Source organism: Notolepis coatsorum (genome assembly GCF_963971535.1).
Source record: "Notolepis coatsorum genome assembly, chromosome: 5".
Taxonomy (NCBI): domain Eukaryota; kingdom Metazoa; phylum Chordata; class Actinopteri; order Aulopiformes; family Paralepididae; genus Notolepis; species Notolepis coatsorum.
The window spans coordinates 116,295,536-116,322,335 of record NC_140169.1 but is presented as its reverse complement, the minus strand read 5'-3'; the positions used below and the strand labels follow the sequence as shown (position 1 = coordinate 116,322,335).

The window sequence follows — 26,800 nt, the reverse complement described above, 5'->3', positions numbered from 1 at the left end:
CTCTTTCTCAGGGACGTCACCAAACTGCTGGCCACCGACAAGCGCTTCAGCATCTTCAGCAAGCCTGTGGACATCGAGGAGGTAAGACATCTTCAACACTTGGATATCAATACATCTATCATGACCGATGTAATGATATGATTTTAAAGATACAGTACAATGTTTTAATTTAGTCATGAATTATTTATTGTGGAATGTTAATGCCTTAAGCCCGAGCGGTCCGGTACCGGTACGAGATTGATATCACGCCATAAATAGATGAACGTATTAATGAATGTTGCGTTTCTTTTTTAAATGTAGCCAAGAGTAAAGACCCTAACCCTGTCAAAACAGCAGTCAAAGTGTATATTTTCAGCACTACGTTTGTTTACCAATGATTTTAAGTGTTATTAGCGAAAATTATGAAAAACCTGATTAATTAGACGGAAATAACGGAAGCTGGCATGTGTGTGTACTCCTTTGAAAGAAGAGACCCAGGGCTTTCGAATTTCATAAAACTATACTTCCCAGCTCACACCAGCCCCTGTCAATCATCTGACTTCCAGCGTGAATTATAATTATTTTGCGTCATTTTCGGGATCATATCTCACAGGTCGAACAAACCTGAACGCTATTGCCATATAATAGAAGATAGTTCGTTTCTTTACCTTTCTGTGAACGTCTAGCAAAAAAAGTGTTGCAATCTGATTTACTCAAGCCTTGGTAAGTAAAGTAATGTTAACAGAATGGTTTATTTTCCTGCCAGACTGCCTGCCTTGGCCCCATCGTAGACAAGGTGATAGAGTTGCATTATTATATTCAAGACGAGATTGCTTTTGTCAGCCTTGCGGTAAAGCTGTTCAACTGTTCCAACGTTTAACGTTGCCCCGGTACCACAAAGGTTTAAGGTTAGCCCACATTTTCTAACCATATCCCCAGAATAATGTGTTGAAGAATTGGAGTGGAGAATTACTTTCTGAAAAAGATGATCTCTGATGTAACATTAGTCTACATTGAAAAACGTAACATTAATTTAAAGCCTGTCGCGCATTTATGGTTGCTGCATATCTGTAACGTTAACATACAGCAGTTGGATTATTATCAGGAGTCACGCTGCCACGCACATAGATATTTTCATATCCATTGGCCCATAGTTATGCTAGCAAAACAGAGACGACCTGCTTAAACTTTCATTTATATATGACATTACCTTGACTTAAGTGTATCCTCCATGCAAAGCCCCCAGCTTGACCAGTGGAGGCTGTGCAGCCATCGGCCACTATCGGTTGATAACAATAGTTTGTAAAACATCCCATCTTCTCTATATACTTCTCCTCGGCTGCTGAGTGATTGCAGCGCCAATCAGAGCAGCTAGATGTGACTGATGGGCCAATCAGAGCAGCTAGATGTGACTGATGGGCCAATCAGTGTAACCCATGTATATTATGCATTATTTCTGAGGAAACCGATTGGATATCGCTGCTGGCGGGACAAAACCTCATAACTCCATTTAAATCTTAATTTTTATTTTTTATATAAATCAACTCCGTAGATCATCCTCCATATGTGTGTGTGGGTTTTACAAAGTTTAAACAATGGAAAAGCATTAAACCGATCATCTGTCTAAACCTCCTAACTCTATTCGCCCTCAAATCTGTGTTCGTTTTTTTCATCTGCTGAAAAGTTGGGTTTTTGGAGTTATGAGGTTTTGTCCCGCCAGCAGCGATATTTGAAATACCTTGATTTTGTCAATATCCAGGCCAGGGGGATAGAGATCAAAGGGCTTTAGTCATAATTTTAACAACAGCAGCAGCTCTAATATCTTAGGTAATATTACATCAACATACCTTCTTTAAAACAAGATTTTCATTGTACTGTATCGCTAAACGTAAAACATGTCTGGAGTAGAACCCGATTTGAACGTTATCGGATGGATGGAACTACATATTGCTAGCCTCTTGAAATGGGCAAAATAAATGTATCTGGTACTGTTTTTGAACGTGTCCCTGGAGCAGCTCTCGTAATGTGCTGGGGTACCGTTGGGAGGATGAGAATTATTGTCAAGAATTGTGTTTTTTTTGTGCAGTTAAACCGCTCTGACACTTAAGTTTCAAAGTTGCGTCCTGTTACAGCGTCTGGCGTCCTATGTAGCATGTTTTCCTCTTCTCTAAATGTTCCTCTGTATCGACATAACTAGAGCATGGCTCGAAGACGGCTGTCAAAACAACGTTACAGAACACCCACAACATCCAGCGTCTCCGTTTCTTCAACAAGGACAGTTTAGTTTGAGCTCATGAAAACGTTGCATTCTCCCTCCAGTTAGTTTTGCTATTAGGTTGGAATTCATCAAATTGAATAGGACACTGCATAGTACTGATGATACACCATGCAGGATGTGAAGGCCTCACCGCCGCCCTTCCTCCTGTCTTGCAGTCACTGCAGCTCGTCAGAAACCTAAACTTAACCCTTAATCTTACTGGAGGCCTAACCCTAGCCTAAAATTGAGATTTTATTTAATTTAATAAAATGTGTACACCTGTCCATGCAGAGCGTGACAGGGTATTATAATCACTCTTGTCTGTGTGTGTGTGTGTGTCCACATGTACCATAACTGGTACAGTTCTAATCCGATTTGCATGGAACTTGGCACCTTAATTTCTGAATATTTTTCCAATCTGTGAATGATTTTCACTATTGTTCATTGAAATCAATATTGAGGTCAAACGTTAAATGTTTTGGAAAGAGCAGCACTTGCAGGCTTTCCCCGCTCGTGCACGGGTGTAGGCATCTCTCTTGAGTGAGTGCCCTTCTGAGATTTATAATCCGCTAATTTTCAACGATATATAGATATCGTTATGTCGAGTTCCGTCTTTGCACCTCACAAGTGAGGACCCCTGTCTTTCCTTGTCCAGGTGTCCGACTACCTGGAGGTGATCAGGCAGCCCATGGACCTGTCCACCATCATGACCAAGGTAGACACCCACCAGTACCTGACTGTCAAGGACTTCCTGGTGGACACGGACCTCATCTGCAGCAATGCGCTAGAGTACAATCCTGACAAGGACCCAGGAGGTGAGGAACCCCAACGAGAGAGAGAGAGAGAGAGAGAGAGAGAGAGAGAGAGAGAGACACACACACACACACACACACACACACACACACACACACACACACACACACACACACATTCTAGGGGTGTAATGATCTCAATCCAAAATCGAAAATAACTTATTTTTTTTTATTTTTTTTATTATGGACGATTCTCCTTTTCTCGTTCTCTTTCTTGCGTTTGTAATTTCTTCTCTCTTTTGTGGTATTGTATGGCTACTGCTGTTAGCATAATCGTTAACACATCCTGCGCCAAGAACGAGTTACGCTGTTTTTGCCCGGCATGCGTTGAACGCCAAAAACGACTTACGCCGTTTTTTGGATCAATATTACATTTTTTCGCCATGGCATTCATAATTCATCCAGCCAACCTCCGGACTCCAGCGGGACCCTGTATAAGATTGCAACGCCTCAATACCGCCGCCTGGTGGATGGTCGGGCGAGTTACACTCTCGCCAAAACCGGAAGTGCCGATCGGTGCGTCGAGGAAATCCCTCCGGCAGTCACATCTTGTTACGGGACTCCAGACAAACACTATAGTGCATTTGGATCGCTTTCTAAACTTAATAATCGATATGATTTCGGCGTTTATTGCGCCATACAAACCGGAAATGGATGTAGGCGATCGGCGTCAAATAATTGGGATCGTTTTCCTCCAGTCTTATCGGCGAACGGTAAGAGGACACTAACGTTATTTTCAGCCTGATTGTTTATTAATTTCACTGCAAACCATCTGATCAACGTATCAACCCATAGTAAATAAAGCCGTTACTGACTATCAAGGAATTATAAACGATCCCCCCCCCCTTTCCTTCACGCATGATGAAGCATAATGTATACCGCTCATATACATTTGAATTTTTTAATATAGCGTGTATAGGAATGAAACGCCAATCGATAATCTATCATATGCGTCAGGGCCTATAACTCTCGTTTTTGGAATTACTGCTATACTGTCTAAAAACATACTTATATTCTAGACCAGGGGTGGCCAACCCGTGGCTCGCGAGCCGCATGCAGCTCTTTGCCCGTCAATGTGCGGCTCTTCCATCCATAAAATAAAATAAAATAAAACAATTTTTTTTTTTATGTCACTCATTCCATAAGGACGTAGAATAAACCTTTTTTTTTTTTTTTTTTAATGGTCCATTTGCATGTTCTTGGTATCTGAATCTAGGGACATATATGGATCAGTGTCAGAAATAGTGTGTCTGTTACTAGGCTTGAGTAAATTGTAATGAACCAAAGGAGAATATCAATTCTATTTAAAATGTTTTTATCTTTGACTGTGAATAACACCACAATTGACCAGACCTGAAAAATCTAAGCAAATGAATAAAGGGAAGATGATTAAACAGAAGGTTTTGTAGATACAGTACTGAATTCTGCCATCTTTTTTATAATGTAAATTTCTCCACCATTTTTCATCATATTGCAACACTGTTTTTTGCAAGACGTTCACAGAAAGGTAGAGAAACTAACTGCGTTCTGTTTTATGGCAATAACGTTCAGGTTTGTGGGAGATAATCCCAAAATATAAGAAAAATAAAAAAGTTAATCCAGAAGTCAGATGATTGACAGGGGCTGGTGTGAGCTGGGTAGGGTAGTTTTTCGAAATTTAAAAGCCCTGAGTCTCTAACTTCAAAAGACTACACTCACTTTTGGATGTGCCACTTCCTCCTGTCAATATGCGCCGGTTTCCGACTCAATGCCCTGAGATTTCTATAATCTTATATTTCACTAATAACAGTTAAAATAATTGGTAAACAAACGTAATGCTGAAAATATACACTTTTACTGTATATCTTGGGCTTAAGAGGTAACCCTGTGAGGCCCAAATAAAAAAGACATTAGCAACTTTAGAGGCCAGAGGGTGGGACATATAAACACATTTACTATCAAATAGCATTGTGAGGCTGAACAACAGGACCAATTGACTATACATGTGCTTAAAGGGGAACTATCTTATAATGGCCTTTTTCAGTGTTTACCATTGTTTCTTAGCTATGTGGACTTATATTATTAGGATCTGTCTCTAATTCTCATATTGGCGCATTCTTCCAATTCTCCTCTCACAATATTCACCCTCACTGAACTGAGTCATCTGAAAATGTGCATATCTGTGATGTCAGAGATTTCTCAGCTGCATAATAATGTGGCAGTTGATGTGGCAGTTGGCACCAGGCCACACAGTGGTTGGAGCCCAGCCTCAAAACGGCTTAAGATCTTGAGGTAGAAAAATTCGGTTTTTGAGTACTTGATTAGAAATACAAAACAATGCATTTTTTTTTGAAAAAAAACCTAGGTGTTCCATAGACTCACAGGAATTGTGTAAAAGTGCCCAAATAGTAAAATAGTTCCCCTTTAAAAAATTTTAAATAATTTTTTTTTTTAAATGGCTAAAAGTGATTTTGTAATTTTGCAACCGTGGGTCTCACAGGGTACTTTTAACCCTGTGATGCCCAAATAAAAAAGACATTAGCAACTTCAGAGGCCAGAGGGTGAGACCTACTTTATAAACACATGAAGGGTGCCGTGACTGAAAAAAAAAGGTTGAGAAACGCTGGTATATGGTGTGGCTCTTTGTGGTACCACAGTAATTTTTGTGGCTCTTAGTCCCTGACTGGTTGGCCACCCCTGTTCTAGACGGTATTAACACAACAATGTATGAATGAAAAAATATAACGTTCCCACATCCTGAACGATAGATAATCGATGTTGAATGGGCCATAGTAATGTCAATATAGCAATACAATTTAAAAAGTTATAGCCCTGCAAAGAAGGTAAACATCTCCATAGGCTTTCAACGGTGGCAGACTGGGTATATTGATGGATACCCACTCGCCACGAAATGCTGGAGACGCTGGGCTCGTCAGTTCGAGCCCAGCGCTCCACATTTGCTTTCAGTTTAGCTGGTCGTCCGTACTAATACACATTGGCCGTATTAGGGGGTGTGAAACTGATGGGTGGGGATCGGGCGTTGTGGACAGCGACTCCTACAGGTCGGTTGGTGCGCCTGCGCAGTAGAATCAGGAAGTGTCGGGGGCAGCGTGAGCCTCCCACGCGTTACTCCTCGCCACTGAGAGATCGAGCTGCGCAGGTGAAAAGATGCGACTGCTGTTACCTCAAGTACCGGAGGGGACTTGTGCTATGTATGACTTAGTCCACATTGCAGCCGGCTTGTGGGAGGCAAGAAACAGCGTCCGTGACAGGGGAGGGTTGAATTGGATGATACGAAATTGGGATGGGAGAAAATATAGAAAATGGGAGAAAAAGTGGATCAAAAGAAGAAAAAAAAATGTATGGATATAACCCATGGCGCCCAATGTGTTGAGACACATTTTGAAATATAATTTAGTATTTTTCTGAGCCAATCCAAGCTATGTAGTGTACTGTGTGTACCGGTATATACATCTAAATATAATCTATACATAGCTCTGTAGTATGAATACATTTACACAACATTATATCACAATATTTTGCGTGCTGTTTGATATATATTGTTTTGGCTTGACAATCCCATTTTACTGCAATACAAATTATTAGAATGAAATGAACAGACTGAAAACTTTATCTTATTGGATACTTTTTAATGCGTTACCGTTATCGGAACATCATTTGCAGTTAAATTTTTTTTGTGAATTGCAATATATTGAAATATTGTGACTAGTATCGTGATAATATCGTATCGTGGGGCCTCTGGTGATTCCCACCCTTAGATTATTTATTTATTAATTTATTATTTTAATTTATTTATTAACCCTGTCTTTATGTGTGGTGGACCTTAATTGATTTCCTCTGAAATCTTCTGATTACTTTTTCCCCTCTCCCTCCAGTCAAAGAGTCAGTCTTTGATCTTAATGAGCCTTGTCAAATACCATGGCAACGAGGGTCACAACAGAGCAAAGGCTTATGGGCAACTTATTCCCCAAGGGGTGTAGCAGGCTGAGCAGTCATTTAAGAAGCCTGGGGCATGTATTGGATAGCCTTATAACAAGCGAGGTGTATCCAGGAGGGATTTAACTTCATCATACTCATCATATAATATATATATGACTAATTGGATGGTAAATCATTTGAATGCAATATTAAATAACCCAGAAGAAATCAGACTAGGGCTGCCTCTCTTCTTCGTTTTGTGCTGTCTCTTAACCCCTTAAGCCTGATGGGCCGTGTGAATATTAAAGGCAACCAACTTGTGTTCAGCTTTTCTCTGATTGGCCACGACCCCACGCCGCTAGCCCGCCCCCTTTTGCCGCGATCGCGGCAGGAACCTTCAAGTTCCCTGGTGCAAAATAAATCTGGTAGTTGGTTTATGACGTTAATTAATAATAAACACTGTTAGGACTCTTAATAATAAACACTGTTAGGACTATCTGACTCTTAATAATAAACACTGTTAGGACTATCTGACTCTTACTAATAAACACTGTTAGGACTATAAACACTGTTAGGACTATCTGACTCTTAATAATAAACACTGTTAGGACTATCTCGATTCACGCGTCACTACTGTAACTAGAAACTCTGGGTGTCACTGTACATCAGTGTGGAACTGTGCGCTGTAACGTTATTATTTCGCGTTTTTAACGTCATAAACCAACTACCAGATTCACTCGTCACTGTACATCCGTGGAGGCTGCTGCGGTGGTTTGTCCCCGGCTTCCGTGCGCCGCCGCCGGCTTGACTCGGTCCAGCAGCAGCAGAGGCCGTGCTCCGTTGTAGAAGCCCTTCAATGACAGCTCTCATATTTTGCGAATGCATAAACTATATCTTAAATTATGACTGTGTCTAATATGGCTGTTGCTTATCAATGACTTCGCGACAGCCATATTAGACACATAGCCATAATTTAAGATATAGTTTATGCATTCGCAAATATGAGAGCTCTGTCATTGAAGTGGGTGGTGGCAGCGTTACTAACAGCGTTCACCCTGATGTAAAGTAGCGATTTTTATTGTTTTGTCATGACAAACCAATTACATAATCCCAACATATGTGTAAAGAAACAACATATTCCAGTTAACGGTATATTTTTTTAATGATTCATGACGGTATAAGGGCGCGTTCACACCTACTCTGTTTGGTCCACTTTAAGTGGACCATGGTCCCTTTAAGTGGACCATGGTCCCTTTAGATCGATAGTCCGTTTGGTTTGTACAGGTATGAACGCAAACCGAACTATAATGAGGACCAAACAACCGAACCATGGTCCTCTTGAAAAGTTGGGACTCGGTTCGTTTCAATCGAACTATAGTACCTAATCCAGGAAGCAAAGTAGCCTACTCCTCTCTAGACTGGCGCCGCACGCGGACAGTCTCTCTCTTCCTCCCTCTCTCTCTCTCCTCTCTAGACGCAGTCTCTCTCTTCCTCTCTCTCTCTCTACTCTAGACTCGCGCCGCGCGCGGACCCCCAAACTTTCTCCTGCGTGAGGAGGACATTCGCGGACATTCTCTCAGATAAAGAAAAAAAAAAGCTTACGCAGGAAGGAAAGGTCTCTCTCTCTCTCTCTCTCTCTCCCTCTCCCTCTCCCTCTCCCTCTCCCTCTCCCTCTCCCTCTCCCTCTCCCTCTCCCTCTCCCTCTCCTCTCCTCTCTAGTCGACTAGCGCCGGCCCGTGCTCATAATAGTATCTCTCTCATTACGCTGCCGGCAACTGATTACGTTTGTGAGTGCTATAGACTAGTCCAATAGATGCGACAGCATGTCCTTTGTTTACAAATTAGATGTGCACCAAACAGGTTAGTGTGAACGCAGACCAAAATTAAACAATGTATCATTTTCACATTTGGTGCGGATCTAATTTGTAAACAAATTAGAAAGTCCGGACTATCCCTGGACTTTCAGATGTGAACACACCCTAAATTAGGTTAACTGGATCTGCGTATTGCTGGCTCTCATATTTGCGAATACAATAGCGTTCACCCTGATGTAAACAATTCTACAACGGAAGACGGCCGCGCAACTCTCTGCCGCGCGGTCACGTGGCCAATCAGAGAAACGCTGAACGAAAGGCTGAACACAAGTTGGTTGCCTTTAATATTCACGCCGATGGGCCCGGTACTTGGCCGAGATTAATATCACATCATAAATCAGTCCTTATTAATTAATGTTACGTTTCTTTTTCAAATGTAGCCAAGACCAAAGACCCTAACCCTATAAAAACAGCAGTGTCAACTTCTTCTGTTCAATGCTACCGTTACCCCCTCCAGAGGGTTACTGGAAAAGATTACACTCCTCCACATACAAATTTATTTGGAATAACAAACCACCACGTATAAAAAGATCCACCGCACAGAGAAATAAAGCAGATGGTGGCATGGCATTTCCAGATTTTTTCCTATATTTTAAGGCGTACTCATTAAGTCCATTGACAACATGGTTTGACTCCCAAGCATTAGCATCTTGGAGAAAAATAGAAGAAAACATAGTAGCCCCACATAGACTGAAGGACATAGCATACACTAAACTACCAATCAAGCACTGTGAACGAAAATTTGGCCCCATAATTACTCATGCGATCCGGATATGGCGTGAATCACAAAAAAATAATCCTAACCCACAAGAATGGCACAATCATACTCCCTTATTCAATAACAATGCTCTCTTAATTGGGAAACGACCTATAAGATTCCCTATATGGGAAGAGCAAGGCATACACTCATTAGGGGATGTTTTTAACAAACAGGGTTTTTGTAGTGATAAAGGAATACGCCAAAAATTTAATCTCACCAAGTCCACATGGCTTTTTCACAAACAGTTAGAGCTATGTTTGAAGTCTCACGGTGTTCCATTAGACAGACCAATTGAACACCACAGATACCACAAATTCTTCTACTCAAGAGAGACATCGAGAGGTTTTGTTTCAGAATTTTATCATCAATTACTAACGTCCTCGTATGAAACCCTCCAACTTGACTCTGTCTGGAGGAGGGATATACCAGACCTGGAAAATGACTTTGATTGGCAAGGAGCCTGGGCAAATGTCCGACTTACATCAAGGAACCCGGATCATCAACAAATCAATCTTAACTATATTCACAGGACATACTTGACTCCTATAAGACTGTGCCGAATGGGGCTCAAACAAGATTCCAAATGCACCCAATGTACAAATGGGGACGAAGGGACATTTATGCACATGTATTGGGACTGCTCACCAGTTAAGGCATTCTGGAAAGATGTGACCCAACAAATATCAAAACTCGTATCTTGGAATATACCTGTACACCCCTCGGTATTGCTGTTGAATGATGTTTTTGAGTTTGCAGTGAATCCACAGCTAAAGAGATTGGTTTTATCGGGTATCACAGTAGCCAAAAAGCTGATCGCATCACGCTGGTTTCAACCGGAAAAAATGTGCCGTAAAGTTTGGTTTCTTACATATCTCGATGTAATTTACCATGAAATATCTACAGCAAGAATTCTGGGTCTCAATGAATCCAAAATGTCAATGTGGTTAGAAGTGGTGGAGAGAATAAAAGCTAGCTTATAATGGTAGTGTCTGGTTAGGTGCGAGGGATAGTGGAGGTACTTCTCAAGGTGGGGTCCGGGAGGGGGGGGTTCGAGCTGAGCATATGTGTGTAGGTTTTTTTTTTAGATAACAGGTATTATGGGTATATCTTATATAAAACAACTAACCAAAAGGTGATCTCATTGGATGTGCCCTGACAATTAATGCTTGTATATCTTATCGTGTGTTGTCATGTTTGTTTATATGTTTGTTTAAAAAATAATAAAAAAATAAAATACAAAAAAAAAAAAAAAAAACAGCAGTGTATATTTTCAGCACTACGTTTGCTTACCAATGATTTTAAGTGTTATTAGCGAAATATAGTGATGCACCGATGTGAAAATTGTGGCCGATACCGATAACCGATATTAATATTGCTGTTCTGGCCGATACCGATATTTACCGATGTCGATATCTCTGTATAGAAAACACTTCTTATGATAATCAAATAAAGAGCTATTTTCCATGTTTAAAAAATAATAAAAAAAATTAATACAAAAAATAGCTATTTTCCACAATTCTTTTTTGTACTTTTGTAACTTATTTTCAGAAATTACTGATATTTTGAAACTATTTAAGGCCAAAACAAGTAAAGAAAAAAAAAGAAATTATTATAATTTTTTATTTTTTTAATATCTGTTCATATCGGGCCTATCTTGATATCGGACCGGTCCAGCTGAAGACAAAGCAGAGGAACAGATTGGACATTGAGGCATGACCTCAGAGTTGCTTTGTCTACCATCACCCCATACTTTGAGACTCTTGTCAGGAGCAAACAACATCCCCAGTTATCCCATTAGTTCCCTGGGATGTTAAGCTAAGAAATCTGCTAAGAAGGATATATTATTTATTATTATTATTATTATTATTATTATTATTATTATTATTATTATTATTATTATTATTATTATTATTATTATTATTATTATTATTATTATTATTATTATTATTATTATTATTATTATTATTATTATTATTATTATTTAAATTTTTAGACCTATAGTTGCACTTTTGTTGCAACCCCAGTTATCCCATTAGTTCCCCCAAACTTACTGTAGGTCTGTTATGTTAAGCTAAGAAGTCTGCTAAGAAGCATAATTATTTATTTTATTTCATTGGGTTTTTAGCCCTAGTTGCACTTTTGTTGCACTTTTTTGTGTTTATTAACAGTGCATGAAAGATTGTGTATTACTGCAAAAAAAATAAAAAATCATAGTGGTTCAAAAATTTGGGTCGCGACTTAATGACGAAGGAAAAAGTTGGGTCCCGAGGCTAGACCAGTTGAGAACCACTGCTCTAAAGCTTCCTGGTAGACGGCTGCGTTGACTCTGGACTTGAGAAAACACAGTGGACCAACACCATCAGATGACACAGCAACACCAAATCATCACTGACTTGAAACTGGAGACTTCACACTGAACTTCAAGCAACTTGGATGATGTGCCTCATTCTCCACTCTTCCTGCAGACTCTGGGACCTTGATTTCCAAAGTAAATGCCAAATTTACTTTCATCTGAAAAGAGGACTTTGGACCACTGAGCAACAGTATTTTTCTCCTTAGCCCAGGCAAGATGCTTCTGACGTTGTGTCTGGTTCAGGAGTGGCTTGACACGAGGAATGTGACAGTTGTAGCCCATGTCCTGGACACGTCTGTGTGGTGGCTCTTGAAGCTCTGACTCCAGCCTCAGTCCACTCCTAGTGAAGCTCTGACTCCAGCCTCCGTCCACTCCTTGTGAAGCTCTGACTCCAGCCTCAGTCCACTCCTAGTGAAGCTCTGACTCCAGCCTCAGTCCACTCCTTGTGAAGCTCTGACTCCAGCCTCAGTCCACTCCTAGTGAAGCTCTGACTCCAGCCTCAGTCCACTCCTAGTGAAGCTCTGACTCCAGCCTCAGTCCACTCCTTGTGAAGCTCTGACTCCAGCCTCAGTCCACTCCTAGTGAAGCTCTGACTCCAGCCTCAGTCCACTCCTAGTGAAGCTCTGACTCCAGCCTCAGTCCACTCCTTGTGAAGCTCTGACTCCAGCCTCAGTCCACTCCTTGTGAAGCTCTGACTCCAGCCTCAGTCCACTCCTTGTGAAGCTCTGACTCCAGCCTCAGTCCACTCCTAGTGAAGCTCTGACTCCAGCCTCAGTCCACTCCTAGTGAAGCTCTGACTCCAGCCTCAGTCCACTCCTAGTGAAGCTCTGACTCCAGCCTCAGTCCACTCCTTGTGAAGCTCTGACTCCAGCCTCAGTCCACTCCTTGTGAAGCTCTGACTCCAGCCTCAGTCCACTCCTTGTGAAGCTCTGACTCCAGCCTCAGTCCACTCCTTGTGAAGCTCTGACTCCAGCCTCAGTCCACTCCTTGTGAAGCTCTGACTCCAGCCTCAGTCCACTCCTTGTGAAGCTCTGACTCCAGCCTCAGTCCACTCCTTGTGAAGCTCTGACTCCAGCCTCAGTCCACTCCTTGTGAAGCTCTGACTCCAGCCTCAGTCCACTCCTAGTGAAGCTCTGACTCCAGCCTCAGTCCACTCCTAGTGAAGCTCTCCCAAATCCTTCAATGGGTTTTGCTTGACAATCCTCTCAAGGCTGTGGTTATCCATGTTGCTTGTAGGGATGCTCCGATATAGATATCGGATATCGCCCCCGATATGACTAAAATAGCTAGATAGTTTTATCTAGATAGCTAGATCAAAAAAAAGTTTGTACGCTTTAATCAATAAATTTTATTACAAAATATATATATATATGTACAGATGACAATTAACATTTTAAATTGTTTTTTTTTATTTTTTATTATCTTTTCCCGTTTTTCTCCCCTCCCAATGTTAGTCGTTATGCCAATTCCCAATCCCACTACCGTCGGCCTGGGAGGGCGGAGACTATCACACGCTTCCTCCGACACGTGTAGCCAGCCCACCGCTTCTTTTCACCTGGCAACGCGGACTCTTCACTGGGAGAGTGTAACGTGTGGAAGGTCACGCTACCTCTCCCAGATCCTTCCCTTGCTGTGCAGGCGCCCCGGCCGAACTGTAGGAGTCGCTGTTTACAACGACCAGGACCCACCCTCGCCGGGTTTCCCACCCGCTAACACCGCCAATTGTGTTAGTATGGACGGTCGGCCAACCCGGAAGCACCACAGCTGGATTCGATCCCACTGTCTCTGTGGTGGTAGACGGACGCTTAGTCCGCTGCACTACCCGGCCGCCCTGACAATTAAAATTTTTAAGACACATTGAAAGCAAAACAAAAGTGCCAGGGGACACATTACAAGTTAGGAAAGTAATGTTTTAAGTCCAGCCTGATGTTGCCTTGCACAAAATAATGATCCCAGTCTCTTCCATACAGTTTATTAGTTTAACAATGGGTATCGGATCGGTACTCGGTATCGGCCGATACCCAAAGCCCAGGTATCGGTATTGGGGCTGAAACAGTTGGATCGGTGCATCCCTAGTTGCTTGTGCACCTTTTCCTACCACACCTTTTCCTTCCACTCAACTTTCTATGGATATGCTTGGATACAGCACTCTGTGAACAGCCAGCTTCTTTAGCAATGACCCTTTGTGGCTTACCCTCCTTGTGGAGGGTGTCAATCACAACTGTCAAGTCAGCAGTCTTCCCCATGATTGTGTGGCCCACTAAACCAGACTGAGAGACTATTTAAAGGCTCAGGAAACCTTTGCAGGTGTTTTCAGTTAATTATCCAAATAGAGTGTGACACCATGAGTCTTCAATATTGAACCTTTTCACAATATAAACTTTTTTCTGAGATACTGAATTTGGGGTTTTCATGAGCTGTAAGCCATAATCATCAAAATGAAAACAAATATCGGCTGGGTGGCGCAGCGGACATTGCGCTCGTCACCAACGCAAGAGACACCGGTATCGAATCCGGCTGTCAGCGTTGCCTCCGGCTTGGGCCGGCCGTCATACTGACTCAATTGGCAGAGTCAGCGGGAGGAGAGTCGATGGGTGGTAGTCTGATCGTTGTAAACAGCGACTCCTACAGGTCGGTCAGGGCGCCTGCACAGCAAAGACAGGAAATGGCGGGGGCAGTGTGAGCCTCCCACATGTTACACCTCGCCAATGAGAGTCCGCGCTGGCAGGTGAAAAGAAGTGACTGGCTACCTCCACATGTATCGGAGGGGACATGTGATGGGCTTCTATCCTCCCTACGACCGGCCAGTGGGGGGGCACATGCGAGCAACAATCAGGACAGGGGAGGGAGAATTGGCACAAGAGGAAATTGGGATGGGAGAAAAATCACAGAAAAAAAGGAGGAGAAAAAGTAGGCAATTTTTTCTTTTTTTTTAAACTAATAAAAGCTTGAAATATTTCACTTTGTGTGTAATGAATCTATAATCTATGAGAGTTTCGGTTTTTGAATTGAATTACTGAAATAAATGAACTTTTCCACGATATTCAAATGTATTGAGCTGAACCTCTATATGAAAAGAGGGCATCATTCCTACAAATTGTGCTACTGCCCTTTTCATATATATTAACTTTTTCCTTGTCTGCACCTTTTCAACTCTCGTGTGCACTCCTCTCTACTTACTAATATGATTTATACAACCACAGTGACTGGGATGTTGTAATGTGGCATCATGGCACCATCTACACTCTCTTTGCCCGTCAATGTGCGGCTCTTCCATCCATAAAAAAAAATATATATAATTTTTTTATACTTATATATATATATATATATTTTTTTATGTCACTCATTCCATAAGGACGTAGAATAAACATTTACAATTTTTTTTTAAATGGTCCATTTGCATGTTCTTGGGATCTGAATCTAGGGACATATATGGATCAGTGTCAGAAATAGTGTGTCTGTTACTAGGCTTGAGTAAATTGTAATGAACCAAAGGAGAATATCAATTCTATTTAATTTTTTTTAATCTTTGACTGTGAATAACACCATGCTAAAATTGACCAGACCTGAAAAATCTAAGCAAATGAGTAAAGGGAAGATTATTAAACAGAAGGTTTTGTAGATACAGTACTGAATTCTGCCATCTTTTTTTATAATGTAAATTTCTCCACCATTTTTCATTGTATTGCAACACCGTTTTTTGCAAGATGTTCACAGAAAGGTAGAGAAACTAACTGCGTTCTGTTTTATGGCAATAACGTTCAGGTTTGTGGGAGATAATCCCAAAAAATAAGAGAAATAAAAAAGTAAATCCAGAAGTCAGATGATTGACAGGGGCTGGTGTGAGCTGGGTAGGGTAGTTTTTCGAAATTCGAAAGCCCTGAGTCTCTTCCTTCAAAAGACTACACTCACTTTTGGCTGTGCCACTTCCTCCTGTCAATATGCGCCGGTTTCCGACTCAATTTTTATTTTTTATTTTTATTTAATTTAATTTCTTTAATGACCACCCAGCCAGGCTGGTGGAATTTGGTTTCAGTGCATAGCATAGCAGTTCCAACATAAAAACATAAAAACATAGAACATATAACATCACTTACAGCGTACATAAAAGAAAACACTTTTCTTTTATGCCCTGAGATTTTCCTTTAATGCCCTGAGATTTCTATAATCTTATATTTCACTAATAACAGTTAAAATAATTGGTAAACAAACGTAATGCTGAAAATATACACTTTTACTGTATATCTCGGGCTTAAGAGGTTAACCCTGTGAGGCCCAAATTAAAAAGACATTAGCAACTTCAGAGGCCAGAGGGTGGGACATATAAACACATTTACTATCAAATGGCATTGTGAGGCTGAACAACAGGACCAATTGACTATAGTGCTTACATTTTTTTAAATAAACATTTTATTTTTTAATTTTTAATTTTTTTTCCTCTTTCTCCAATTTTCTGTTTTTCTCCCCATCCCAATTTAGTCGCCGTGCCAATTCCCCCCCTCCCCTACCTGGCTGCTGTATGCATGTTCTCCTACGAGTCGGTACAAGGGCGTCCCGAAGCCGACCGCACGCTTCCTCCGATACGTGTGGCGACTGCCAGTGACGTCTTTTCACTTGGCAGCGAGGACTCTCATTGGTGAAGTGTAACGCGTGGGAGGGCACGCTATCTCCACCAAGTCCTGCCCCCGCTGAGCAAGCGCAGAGACCTGACCTGTAGCTGTCCACCTGTTGCTGTCCACAACGCCAGATTCCCCCCCACCAGCTTCCCACCCCCTAATACTGCCAATTGTATTAGTATGAACGACCAGCCAAGCTGGTAGCAACGCCGAGAGCTGGGCTCGAACCCAGCATCTCCTGCGTTGGTGACGAGCGCAATCTCCGCTATGCCACCTGACCGCCCTATAAACGTTCTTTTTTTAAATGGCTAAAAGTGATTTTGTAATTTTGCAACCGTGGGTCTCACAGGGTACTTTTAACCCTGTGAGGCCCAAATAAAAAAGACATTAGCAACTTCAGAGGCCAGAGGGTGAGACCTATAAACACATGAAGGGTGCCGTGACTGAAAAAAAAGTTGAGAAACGCTGGTATATGGTGTGGCTCTTTGTGGTACCACAGTAATTTTTGTGGCTCTTAGCCACCCCTGATCTACACTGTTAAAACCATAGCCCCTTTTCGGACATGCACTCGAGACAAAAGGCGGAGAAGCGAGTGCGGGCATTGCCTGGAGTTGCCTTTTCAGACATGTAGCGCACAACATGCAATTCTCTGGGGCAGACGTGTCCGGACATATGGAAATACTGCACTTAGTTTAGGCGAGGGGTGGCGCCTAGCTAGAGCGATGGCATGACGAGACAAACAGCGCTTCATATCTCATCCTCAGACAATGGAACAAACTGGCCAGAATATCATCTTGACTTGATATTTAAAACATTTCCAGTTCCAACGCCGACCTATTTAACAAATTATGACCACTTAAAAATACTTCAATACAGGCTAAACACTGTGAGAAGCACACATTTAATATAAATGTACGGCTTTGCTGCAGTCTCATCAATACGCTCATTAGCTCGCTGTGTGAATACTGTTGACAATGATCTGCTTGTGTTCGGACATGGGAGGCTGGTTGTAATGACACACATTTAGCACTAGGGAGCTGGGAGGGTAAGCTCTGCATGGATAGTACATAGGAAATTGTCAGGATATCATTTATTAGGGCTGCAACTGACAATTATTTTGTTATTGATTAATCTGTTGATTATTTTATCGATTAGTCAATTAATCTAAACAATTAATTTACCAGAACAAAACATTCATTAAATGAATTCATTCAATTTGCAATTGAACATTTCAAAATGTTTTTCAAGTGCGGTACTACTATCATTGGGTCACATGGGTAGTTGCCTCTCTGACACCACCTACTGAATACCCATAGTATGAGCCATGAAGTTTATTTATATCTGTAAATGCTGTGTAGTGTGGATGCCTACTGTACATGTGTAGGGTGAGTAACCTACATGCCATTACTCCTTTTTATCTATTGACTCATATCTACACTATTATCTTGAAATAATAATAAAAATTAATAAAACAGCAGTTTCTATGACATTGTTTATCATTACATACAATCTATCTAAGCCTTTAGCTATCGGGCTCAGCCCCTCCCATTCCTCACTGTTGCAGCTGGGGTGGACGTCAAAAACTAAACTTATCAAATGCAAGTGAAACGCACACTGTTGAGTCCTGGCTTTAGGCAGAATCACGAACAGTGGTTTAAGAGAAGTTATTTATATTTTAAACGTGATTCATTCATTCATTGCACACTAGTTGGATGACATGGTGTGCATTTTTTATTTTTATTTTTTATACTTTGAACGTCTGCCATTTCCACTGTGAAGACGGCAGATAAGTAACAATACAATTCATCGGCCATGAATATGCAAATCAAGGAAATTGTTGCAGCCCTAGGATACTGTATATACAGGGCTCGTTCCCCCGTTCTCTTTATCAAGCGAGTAAGAACTGAACTTCTTTCCACAAGCTATATTTGTCTTCCTCATCAACGGTATCATATTTGTGACCTCCTTAGACCATTTCCGAACCTGAAACCTCAACATACTCAAGTTTATGTGTGTGCCATAGATGTAGTATAAAGATGAGAGGGGTAATAATTAGGGCTGTCAGTTTATCGCGTTAATTAGATTAATTAATTACAGCAAATTATCGCGTTATGATAATTAACTAAACATTTATTACACATTTTTATTATAAAAATTATTTTCCATAAGACCATATAATACACATTTACAGACTTTTTTTTTAAATGGTCCATTTGCATGTTCTTCTCTGATTCTAGGGACATCTATGGATCTCAGGGAATGTGTTCCCAGTGTCAGAAATACTGTCTGTTACTAGGCTTGAGTAAATTGTAATGAACCAAATGAGAATATCAATTACATTTTATAAAAAAAAAATGTTATCTTTGACTGTGAATAACACCATGCTAAAATTGACCAGACCTGAAAAATCTAAGCAAATGAATAAATGGAAGATGATTAAACAGAAGGTTTTGTAGATACAGTACTGAATTCTGCCATCCGGACACATGCAATTTGAAATATGATTATAGAATATAGAATATCAGGCACAAAATGGTTATGCGATTAAAATGCGATTAATTCGATTAATTACAAATCCTGTAATTAATTAGATTCACCTGACCACTAGTAATAATTAGTGGTGGGGGGAAATATCCATACGTAGTAGTATCGCAATACTTTGCGTGGTGATACTGTATTGATACAGGGACGCCAAGTATCAATATTTAATTATTTATTTATTGATAAAAATACATTTGAATTTTTTTTTGTATTTTTTTGTATAAGGAAGTTGCATTGTTCATTTCAATACCTGTAATAGTACAGTAGTCCACACACATGTGCATTCAGTTAAGTTGGAATATGACTGTAATACAAACAGTTCAGTTTGTCAGGTACATGTAACACAGATTACAGTGTTTACATCTGTCTGCTTGAGAAAATACCATGTTCTGCAATAAAAATGACTGAAGTGAGATGAACAGACTGAACTTAATTTTATTAGATAAAACATGTTTACTTTGCAGTTGAAAAAGGTAATAAATCGCAATATATCGCAATATTAATATCGCAATACTCAGCATATCGCAATATATTTAGTATCGCAATACTATCGTATCGTAACTCAAGTATCGTGATAGTATTGCATCGTGAGGCCTCTGGTGATTCCCACCCCTAGTAATAATGTGGAGGGTGTGAGCTTCGATCTGCCTTGCTGGGGAGGCACCCCATGATGCTTGTTGCCGGCGTGGATACTGTTGATTACCGGTAATCCATAGTGGATTTTTATACAGAATGACTGTAGCTGGTTTATGTAACAGAATCAGTACCACTGAAAGACACACGCACGCACACACGCACGCACGCACGCACGCTGTTGGTGTGTGTGATGGAGCCGTTATGGCAGTAAGTGCTTCTAGTGGTATTACACAAGTTAACATTGGGTTCCTTCAACCTGAACATTGAAATGAAATAAAAGAGCAGACAGCTTCTCCATTAACAGCAGCATTGCCACCTCCCTGACCTTTGCTTTGTAGCCCGTCGACACTGTTTACACATGAAAATGTAATCTCTTGACTCTCAATTCAAAAGCTTAAATAATTGTTTTAATTATTATTGTACTTTTAAAATGTGTGTTTATTCCCCCGCCCCCCTCCCCACCCACCACTCGTCCGCGCAATGTACTCCCAATTATACACACACAAAACTCTTGCATAATACATTTTTTATTGTGAGTAGGGCTTACAAATCAATTAGAACTACATACATTATTAAAATGTGCCCTATGTCGGTGTTTGCATGACGACGAACACTCCACGTGTGGAGACGGGGTCTTCAGGGCTCATGAATAATTCAACACGGGTGAAATGGAACATTTCAAAATAATACTGAATAAAGAGGAAATAACTCAACTTCTGGAGCAGTAACTAGGGCGGCAAAACATATTTTCGGGGGTCAAAGTTGTACACAGAATAGCAACTCCACGGCAGTAAGTTGCGGATAGTTCCGCTGTAGACCTTTCAATTGAAACGTCAATTTTACGTCTCAGCGTGAGTGTTTATGGCCACCCCACCCCCTAGGATACCGCTGCAAATAGGCTGTGGTTGTAATTAGGTGCCCGTCCTCCAATTACGCGAAAGGCAGCTGACAGATTGTGACCCCTGCTGCCCTCGCTGGCTGAACCCCCTCTCTCTGCCTGGCATAATGAGAGCCCGGCTGTTTACAGGCACCGGTAGCTCGAGCTGGCCTCCTCACTCGCCATTTTAATTTAGCCTTCCTGCACAAAGAAAAGGCCGGCTCTGGGGAGGGGAAGGGGGATTTAATGATGCAGAGCTCGATGGAAGGCAAAGAGGTGTCGGGGGGGTCTTAAGAGTGTGTATTTGTACGTGTATCTGCGTGTGTGAACATACACACACACACACACACACGTGCGCCTTAAAAAGGGTAAAGGGGTGAAGTCATGAGACGGTCTCCTATGCCTTGAGTTCTGTCTTGTAACAAATCCCGCCGTAGCTGGCGTTCCGCTGTTCTTCCAAACAGTGAGAAAACAAATGTAATCCTTTTCTCACAGTCGTCTGAGGGAACTGGGTGCGCTTGTTTTCGTGGCCTTGGGTTTTCTACAGCGGCGTCCTGAGACGAGGCAACAAAGAACCAATCAGGAGGCGTCCGAGGCTGTAAAAATCAAAGACGCTCGCTGGGTGTGAAACGGGGTGCAACACGGGGGAGGGGTCCTGGAGTTGGGTAGGGGGGTGTGTGTGTGTTGGCGTGCAAGGGGAGGGTTCTTTTTTTTTTTCAATCCCAATTTACTGCTCTATTCTTGGATGTTGTAAAAGAGTGAAGATCGATAATGGTCTTAAGATGATAATATTAGGATGTCAACTTTATTGTTGAGGCAGGATTTGATTGATGGCCTAGATCACAAAGGACTTGTGCCTCAACAAACACACACACACTCACACACACACATACTTGGGCCAAACAATGATTTAACATTTTATCGAAATTGCAATAGGGCCTAGTTTAATATCCAAATTGCAGGAGGCTGCATTATAATTTTTTATGTAAAGCAAAATGTCAATATACCATTCTAAATGAGGTATTGTGGTCCTGCAGAGATGTCCCGGCCTACAAGTTGTACTCTACAGATTTAAGAAAACATTTTTGTTTGTTTGTCCCCGCAAAATATATTTTTCAATGAAAATGAGAACGACGTAAAAATGATCCTTCCTTCTAATATTGTGAATCATATCACAATTGCAATAATCGTAATTAGACATTCATGAATCACAATCATGAGTATGAATAGCAAGAGTAAATGTGCCTCTCTGTTTGTTGCTCTCTCTCTCTCTCTCTCTCTCGCTCTCGCTCTTTCTCTTTTCCAGACAAGGTGATCAGGCACCGGGCATGCAGTCTGAAGGACACTGCCCACGCCATGTTCGCCTCCCAGTTGGACCCCGAGTTTGACCGCATGTGTGAGGAGATCAAGGAGGCGCGCAGGAAGAGCGGTAAGAGAGCACACATGAGAGACGCAATGTGAAGAAACACGCTTCATTTGAACCATCTATCGTTTCTTAAAATCCCCACATCAAACATGTTTTTTAATCGTTGGACGTGTGGAACATTATTCCTAGCGCACCTCTCGTCCTGCAGATGTCTCCGGTTTGCCACATACCGAGTTTCTGCTGAACCACTGCCAAAAGTCTGTTGACGTGTTTTGACTGCAACGGCAGGCGCTGGTCCCCCGATTGAATTGAATTGATACGGAATAGAGTCGAATTGGAACCTTGCGAAACTAAATGGAATCGGGTACCCAGAGTCAGTGACGATACCCAGTCCTACGGCCACGTCTAGAGCATGTGTGCTGATAAAACTCTGTTTATCTGATGCTTATTTATGATCATTAGGGCTTGGTGTTCAACTAAAGACTTTGATTTGATTTATGGAAAATTGCAAGACAAAATAATCCAAAGGATGACATGAAAAGTGCGAACACTTAATTCCATCATGGTCCCAAAGATGTTTAAAAACAAACAGACAAAAGTATAACATGTAATCACTCGATAATCACCTACATTCACTATGTGCCAATGACCTACACCTGGGTACCACCATTGGTCATCTACCTCCCATAGCTAAGCGCTAGTATTGTCTGTGAGCCATGTTTTGACCCTCCTTTTAAAAAGAGGTTGGCTAGCTATGCTCTTTATCTGCGACGGCAGCCTATTCCAATTTGCCGCTCCGCTGAACTTATTGGCGCACTTGCCCAGGTTTGTTTTATACCTGGGCAGGCACAGGTCTGTTAGGCTGGCCCTATTGTGGTGACTGTGACCTTCTCCACTCCTCTTAAAGTGGTCTGCCAAGTACCCTGGAGCCCTACCATGGTACACATTATGGACCACCCTGAGCTGGTACTGAATCGACCTGGCCTCTAGGGGGAGCCATCCTAGCTGCTGGAACTGTTGCCTTCCTACATGGTCCCTGGGTCCCAAACCTAGTACTACCCCGACCAGTTTATTTTGTGAGATCTGGAGTTTGTCCTTCAGTGCTTTAGTTAGGCCCTCGTACCAGGAACACATTGCGTAATCAAAACAACAGGAAACCAATTAAATAGCCAGCAGCCTAAGACAATAGTGTTTTTTTTATCGCAAAAAATCTGGTTCTCCCCATCACCTTGCCCATAATGCTGAGAACCATAATATCTCCCCCTAGACTGCTGTCTAGGAGGCAGCCGAGGTATCTGACTGAAGATTTGGCTAAAAAGTGCTGGCCACCAAGGTCTATGCTAGGCGATTGCCGATTTGAGCCTGCGCAACCTAGGTTGAGATCCAAACACTATATATTCTGTTTTTGCTGTGTGAAGAGTTAGTTTGTTTTTCAATGAGCCAGTCGCTGATCCTATTGAACTCATCTCTAAGAATGTCCTCCAGCTTAGACTCGTCCTTGTGTGAGGCTAAGATGGCAGAATCATCTGCATATAAAAAAAGATTTGCATGGCATACATAGTTGTGAGTCGTTGATGTATTCATAGAGCTGTTCATGGACAATTTTTTCTAGGATATTTGAAGTGACACTCAAGATGGAGACTGGTCTATAATTCCCTGGGTCTGACCTATTGCCTTTCTTAAAGAGCGGAATTACTTTGGAGTGTTTCATGTCAGAGGGAACAATGCCCTGCTCAAGGGACAGATTAATGACATGTGCTACAAAAGGGGCTATTGTGTCTGCTGTCTTTCAGGAACCTGGCAGAGATGTTGTCAAGGCCTGTGGCTTTGGCAGTATTTAACTCCTTTAACATGCTGCCAATCTTATCTACTGACACTGATTTTAAAATGAAGCTACTTGATACGACACCTAGGTTAGTGTAAAATTCCTTGCAGTGGGCTGATCCATATATTCCTGGACTGGGAGGCAGTTTCCTAACAAGTTCCTGTGCTAATGATGTAAAATAGGTGTTGAAGTGATCGGCAATCTCGGCCTCTTCGTGCACCTCTTTTCCATAGAGTGCCTTTGGGTTTCGTCATACAGCCCAAACTCTTTAAAACTTTCCAGAGTTTATGAGTGTTGTTCTTGTTTTCTCTTATTGGCTCTGAGAAGTAATTTGTCTTGGCTTCCTTGACTCTACGCTTTGCCTTGTTTCTGCATGTTTTAAACTGTTGGAAATCAGCTGGGTCTCCAGACTGTTTGTATCTATGCAATGTTTTGTCCCTGGCCCTAATAACCTCTACTAACTCGGAATTAAACCAGGGATGGGATATTTACTTGATCCTAACTTCCCTTGTCAGGGCTACCATGTCTATGACTGAGAGAAATAAGCCCTTAAAATGGTCCCATGCCAGATTGATATCTGTCGTTTTTAAAACTGGTGACCAATCCAACAGCTGAATTCTCTTTGAACTTGTCTGCATTGTAGTTCTTGAGTGATCTAATCTTTACTGTTTCATGGCTGTTAAATGTGACTCTTTGCAGCTTTCTGGTGCAGTAGGTTAGGAAATGGTCACTAATACCATATATCAGGACTAGGGATGGGTACCGAATTCGGTACTTTTAAAGGTACTTACCGAAACACGTCGGTACTACTGAGTATCGATTCACGTGAGATACCGTTTAAAATTATTATTATTATTATTTTTATTTTTTTACTTTTTTCTTTTCATGTCAACGTTCCCACACACAATATACGCTTACCTAGGATTTGACTTGATTCAACAACAAAGCAGTCGGGGCAATGGCAAACCGAAAACGTTTGAAGTTTGGATTTTTGATATTTTTTTACAACTGAGGTAGGTAGATTACATTTTTTAGAGACTACCGAAAAAAGGTACCGTTGGGTACCGGTATCGATTCACAGGTACCGGTACCGTTTCACAGGTACCGGTACCGTATCGATTAAAATGTGAACGGTACCCATCCTTAATCAGGACTCCACTCTGAGAGATGTTCACTGGATCAGAAACTAAAATTAAATCAATTGTGCTCTGGGTAGTGTGGCAAATTCTAGTAGGCTCCTGAATTAGTTGGGATAAGTCAAATATCCTGCAACACCTGTCTAAGCATTTGAATGTGGAGCATGATTTCTTCGATGCATCAGTGTTAAAATCACCAATTAAAATGCATTTTTTCTCTCTAAATTTGGGACATGTTTTTTTTTTTTATATATATTTTTCCCCCTCCTTTTTCCTCCGATTTTCTCCCATCCCAATGTTAGTCGTTATGCCAATTCCCAATCCCCTTCCTGGTCGCTGCGCACTTACCCCCCACAGTCGGTCTGGGAGAGTGGAGGCTATCACGTGCTTCCTCCGACACACGTCTAGCCAATCAACCGCTTCTTTTCACCTGGCAGCGCGGACTCTCACTGAGAGGGTGTAACGTGTGGAAGGATCACACTACCCCCCTTAGATCCTATTCGCGCTGAGCAGGCACCCCGACCGAACTGTAGGAGTCGCTGTTTACAACGACCCGGACCCACCCCGCCAGCTTTCCCACCCTCTAATACTGCCAATTGTATTAGTGTGAACGGCCAGCCAAGCTGGTGACAACGCCGGGAGCTGGATTCGAACAGGCGAATCCAGCGTCTCCGGTGTTGGTGACGAACGCAATCTCCGCTACGCCACCTGACCGCCTAATTTGGGACATGTTAATAAAACGTTCTCCAGGTGTTCATATAAAGAGACATGTAATTAAACAATAGTCAGAGGACCTTGTCAATGAATCGATGAGTTTATTTAATAAAAAAATCTGGAATACTATGTTTCACACATGCAATCATGCAGAAGGACCTCTTCAAATGTAGTGCTTACATTCCCAGACGAAATGGACCAGTAGAAGACCCGTAGACCCACCCTTTGTCACAAATATTTATAAGAATACCAATTAGATGGAGGAGAATATTGTGTAGACTTTTTCTGAAAGTTTCTGACCCTAAGGCAGAATGTTTGTGGCCATGTTTGAGTCTGACACTCAGTGGTGCAGTCGTACGCCATGTGCACGGCACGCGCGCTCCCGCGCACGCGCATACATGTTCCCTCGGTTGCGCACAATGCGCACAGAACAGATGATTATTATGCATAAATGTTTTAAATGTAATTGTAGTTACAATTTCTTTAATTGAATTAACTTAAACTAGAAAAGTAAATACAAACTAAATTAACAATGTAACTTAGAGTTAGTTTACAGAAGCGAAGGACAGTTTCCTTCAGCGACTCCCCGCCGGAGCTGGGCGGCTGCTCCGAGGACTCATTGACGCTGGTGGAGAGGCGGTAGTGGAGGAGAGGAGTCCGTTGTTATGATATCGGTATCCTATTATTATGCAAAGTCTAGGTGATAAGTGCCGGCCGGCGCGACGAGTCCAGTGACAATTGTGAACGCTTTTTTTTTGCGCGCATGCACATCCGCGCGCACTTCTGCCGCAGTGAGCTATACCTAAACGGCGTTTAACTGCGTTTGTGCACGACTGCATGCCTGCTGACACTACAGCCACCACAGCTCACCTTTACCTGTGTGTGGCGGCCGCCTCTCTGAACTGCTGTGGCTCACACAATAATAAAAAAAAAAATCTTTTCACGTCTGTGACATATTCTACAGATAGACATTGAAACTATTATAGTGAAAGGTGTCAGTTATGCAATGTTGCTGGTATGATGTCAATGACTATCAACACATAATTTTGCAGTCTAATTTAGCTGTGAACATAAATAGGCTCCATGTGGAAACTCTGACATGATGCTAATAGTTCTGACACTACGTTTCTGATGAG

General features: G+C 41.8%; 1 protein-coding gene across 2 annotated transcripts in view; it reads left to right on the top strand.

Moving 5' to 3' along the window:
* Positions 1-26,800, top strand: part of atad2b (ATPase family AAA domain containing 2B) — a 236,559-nt gene that overhangs the window by 98,093 nt on the left and 111,666 nt on the right. For both annotated transcript variants that reach the window (XM_084314965.1, XM_084314964.1), the window contains exons 21-23: positions 1-81; positions 2,892-3,051; positions 21,930-22,052. The exon at positions 1-81 is cut by the window's left edge. In XM_084314965.1, the coding sequence (XP_084171091.1) occupies positions 1-81; positions 2,892-3,051; positions 21,930-22,052 (364 nt within the window). The remainder of the gene's footprint in view (positions 82-2,891; positions 3,052-21,929; positions 22,053-26,800) is intronic.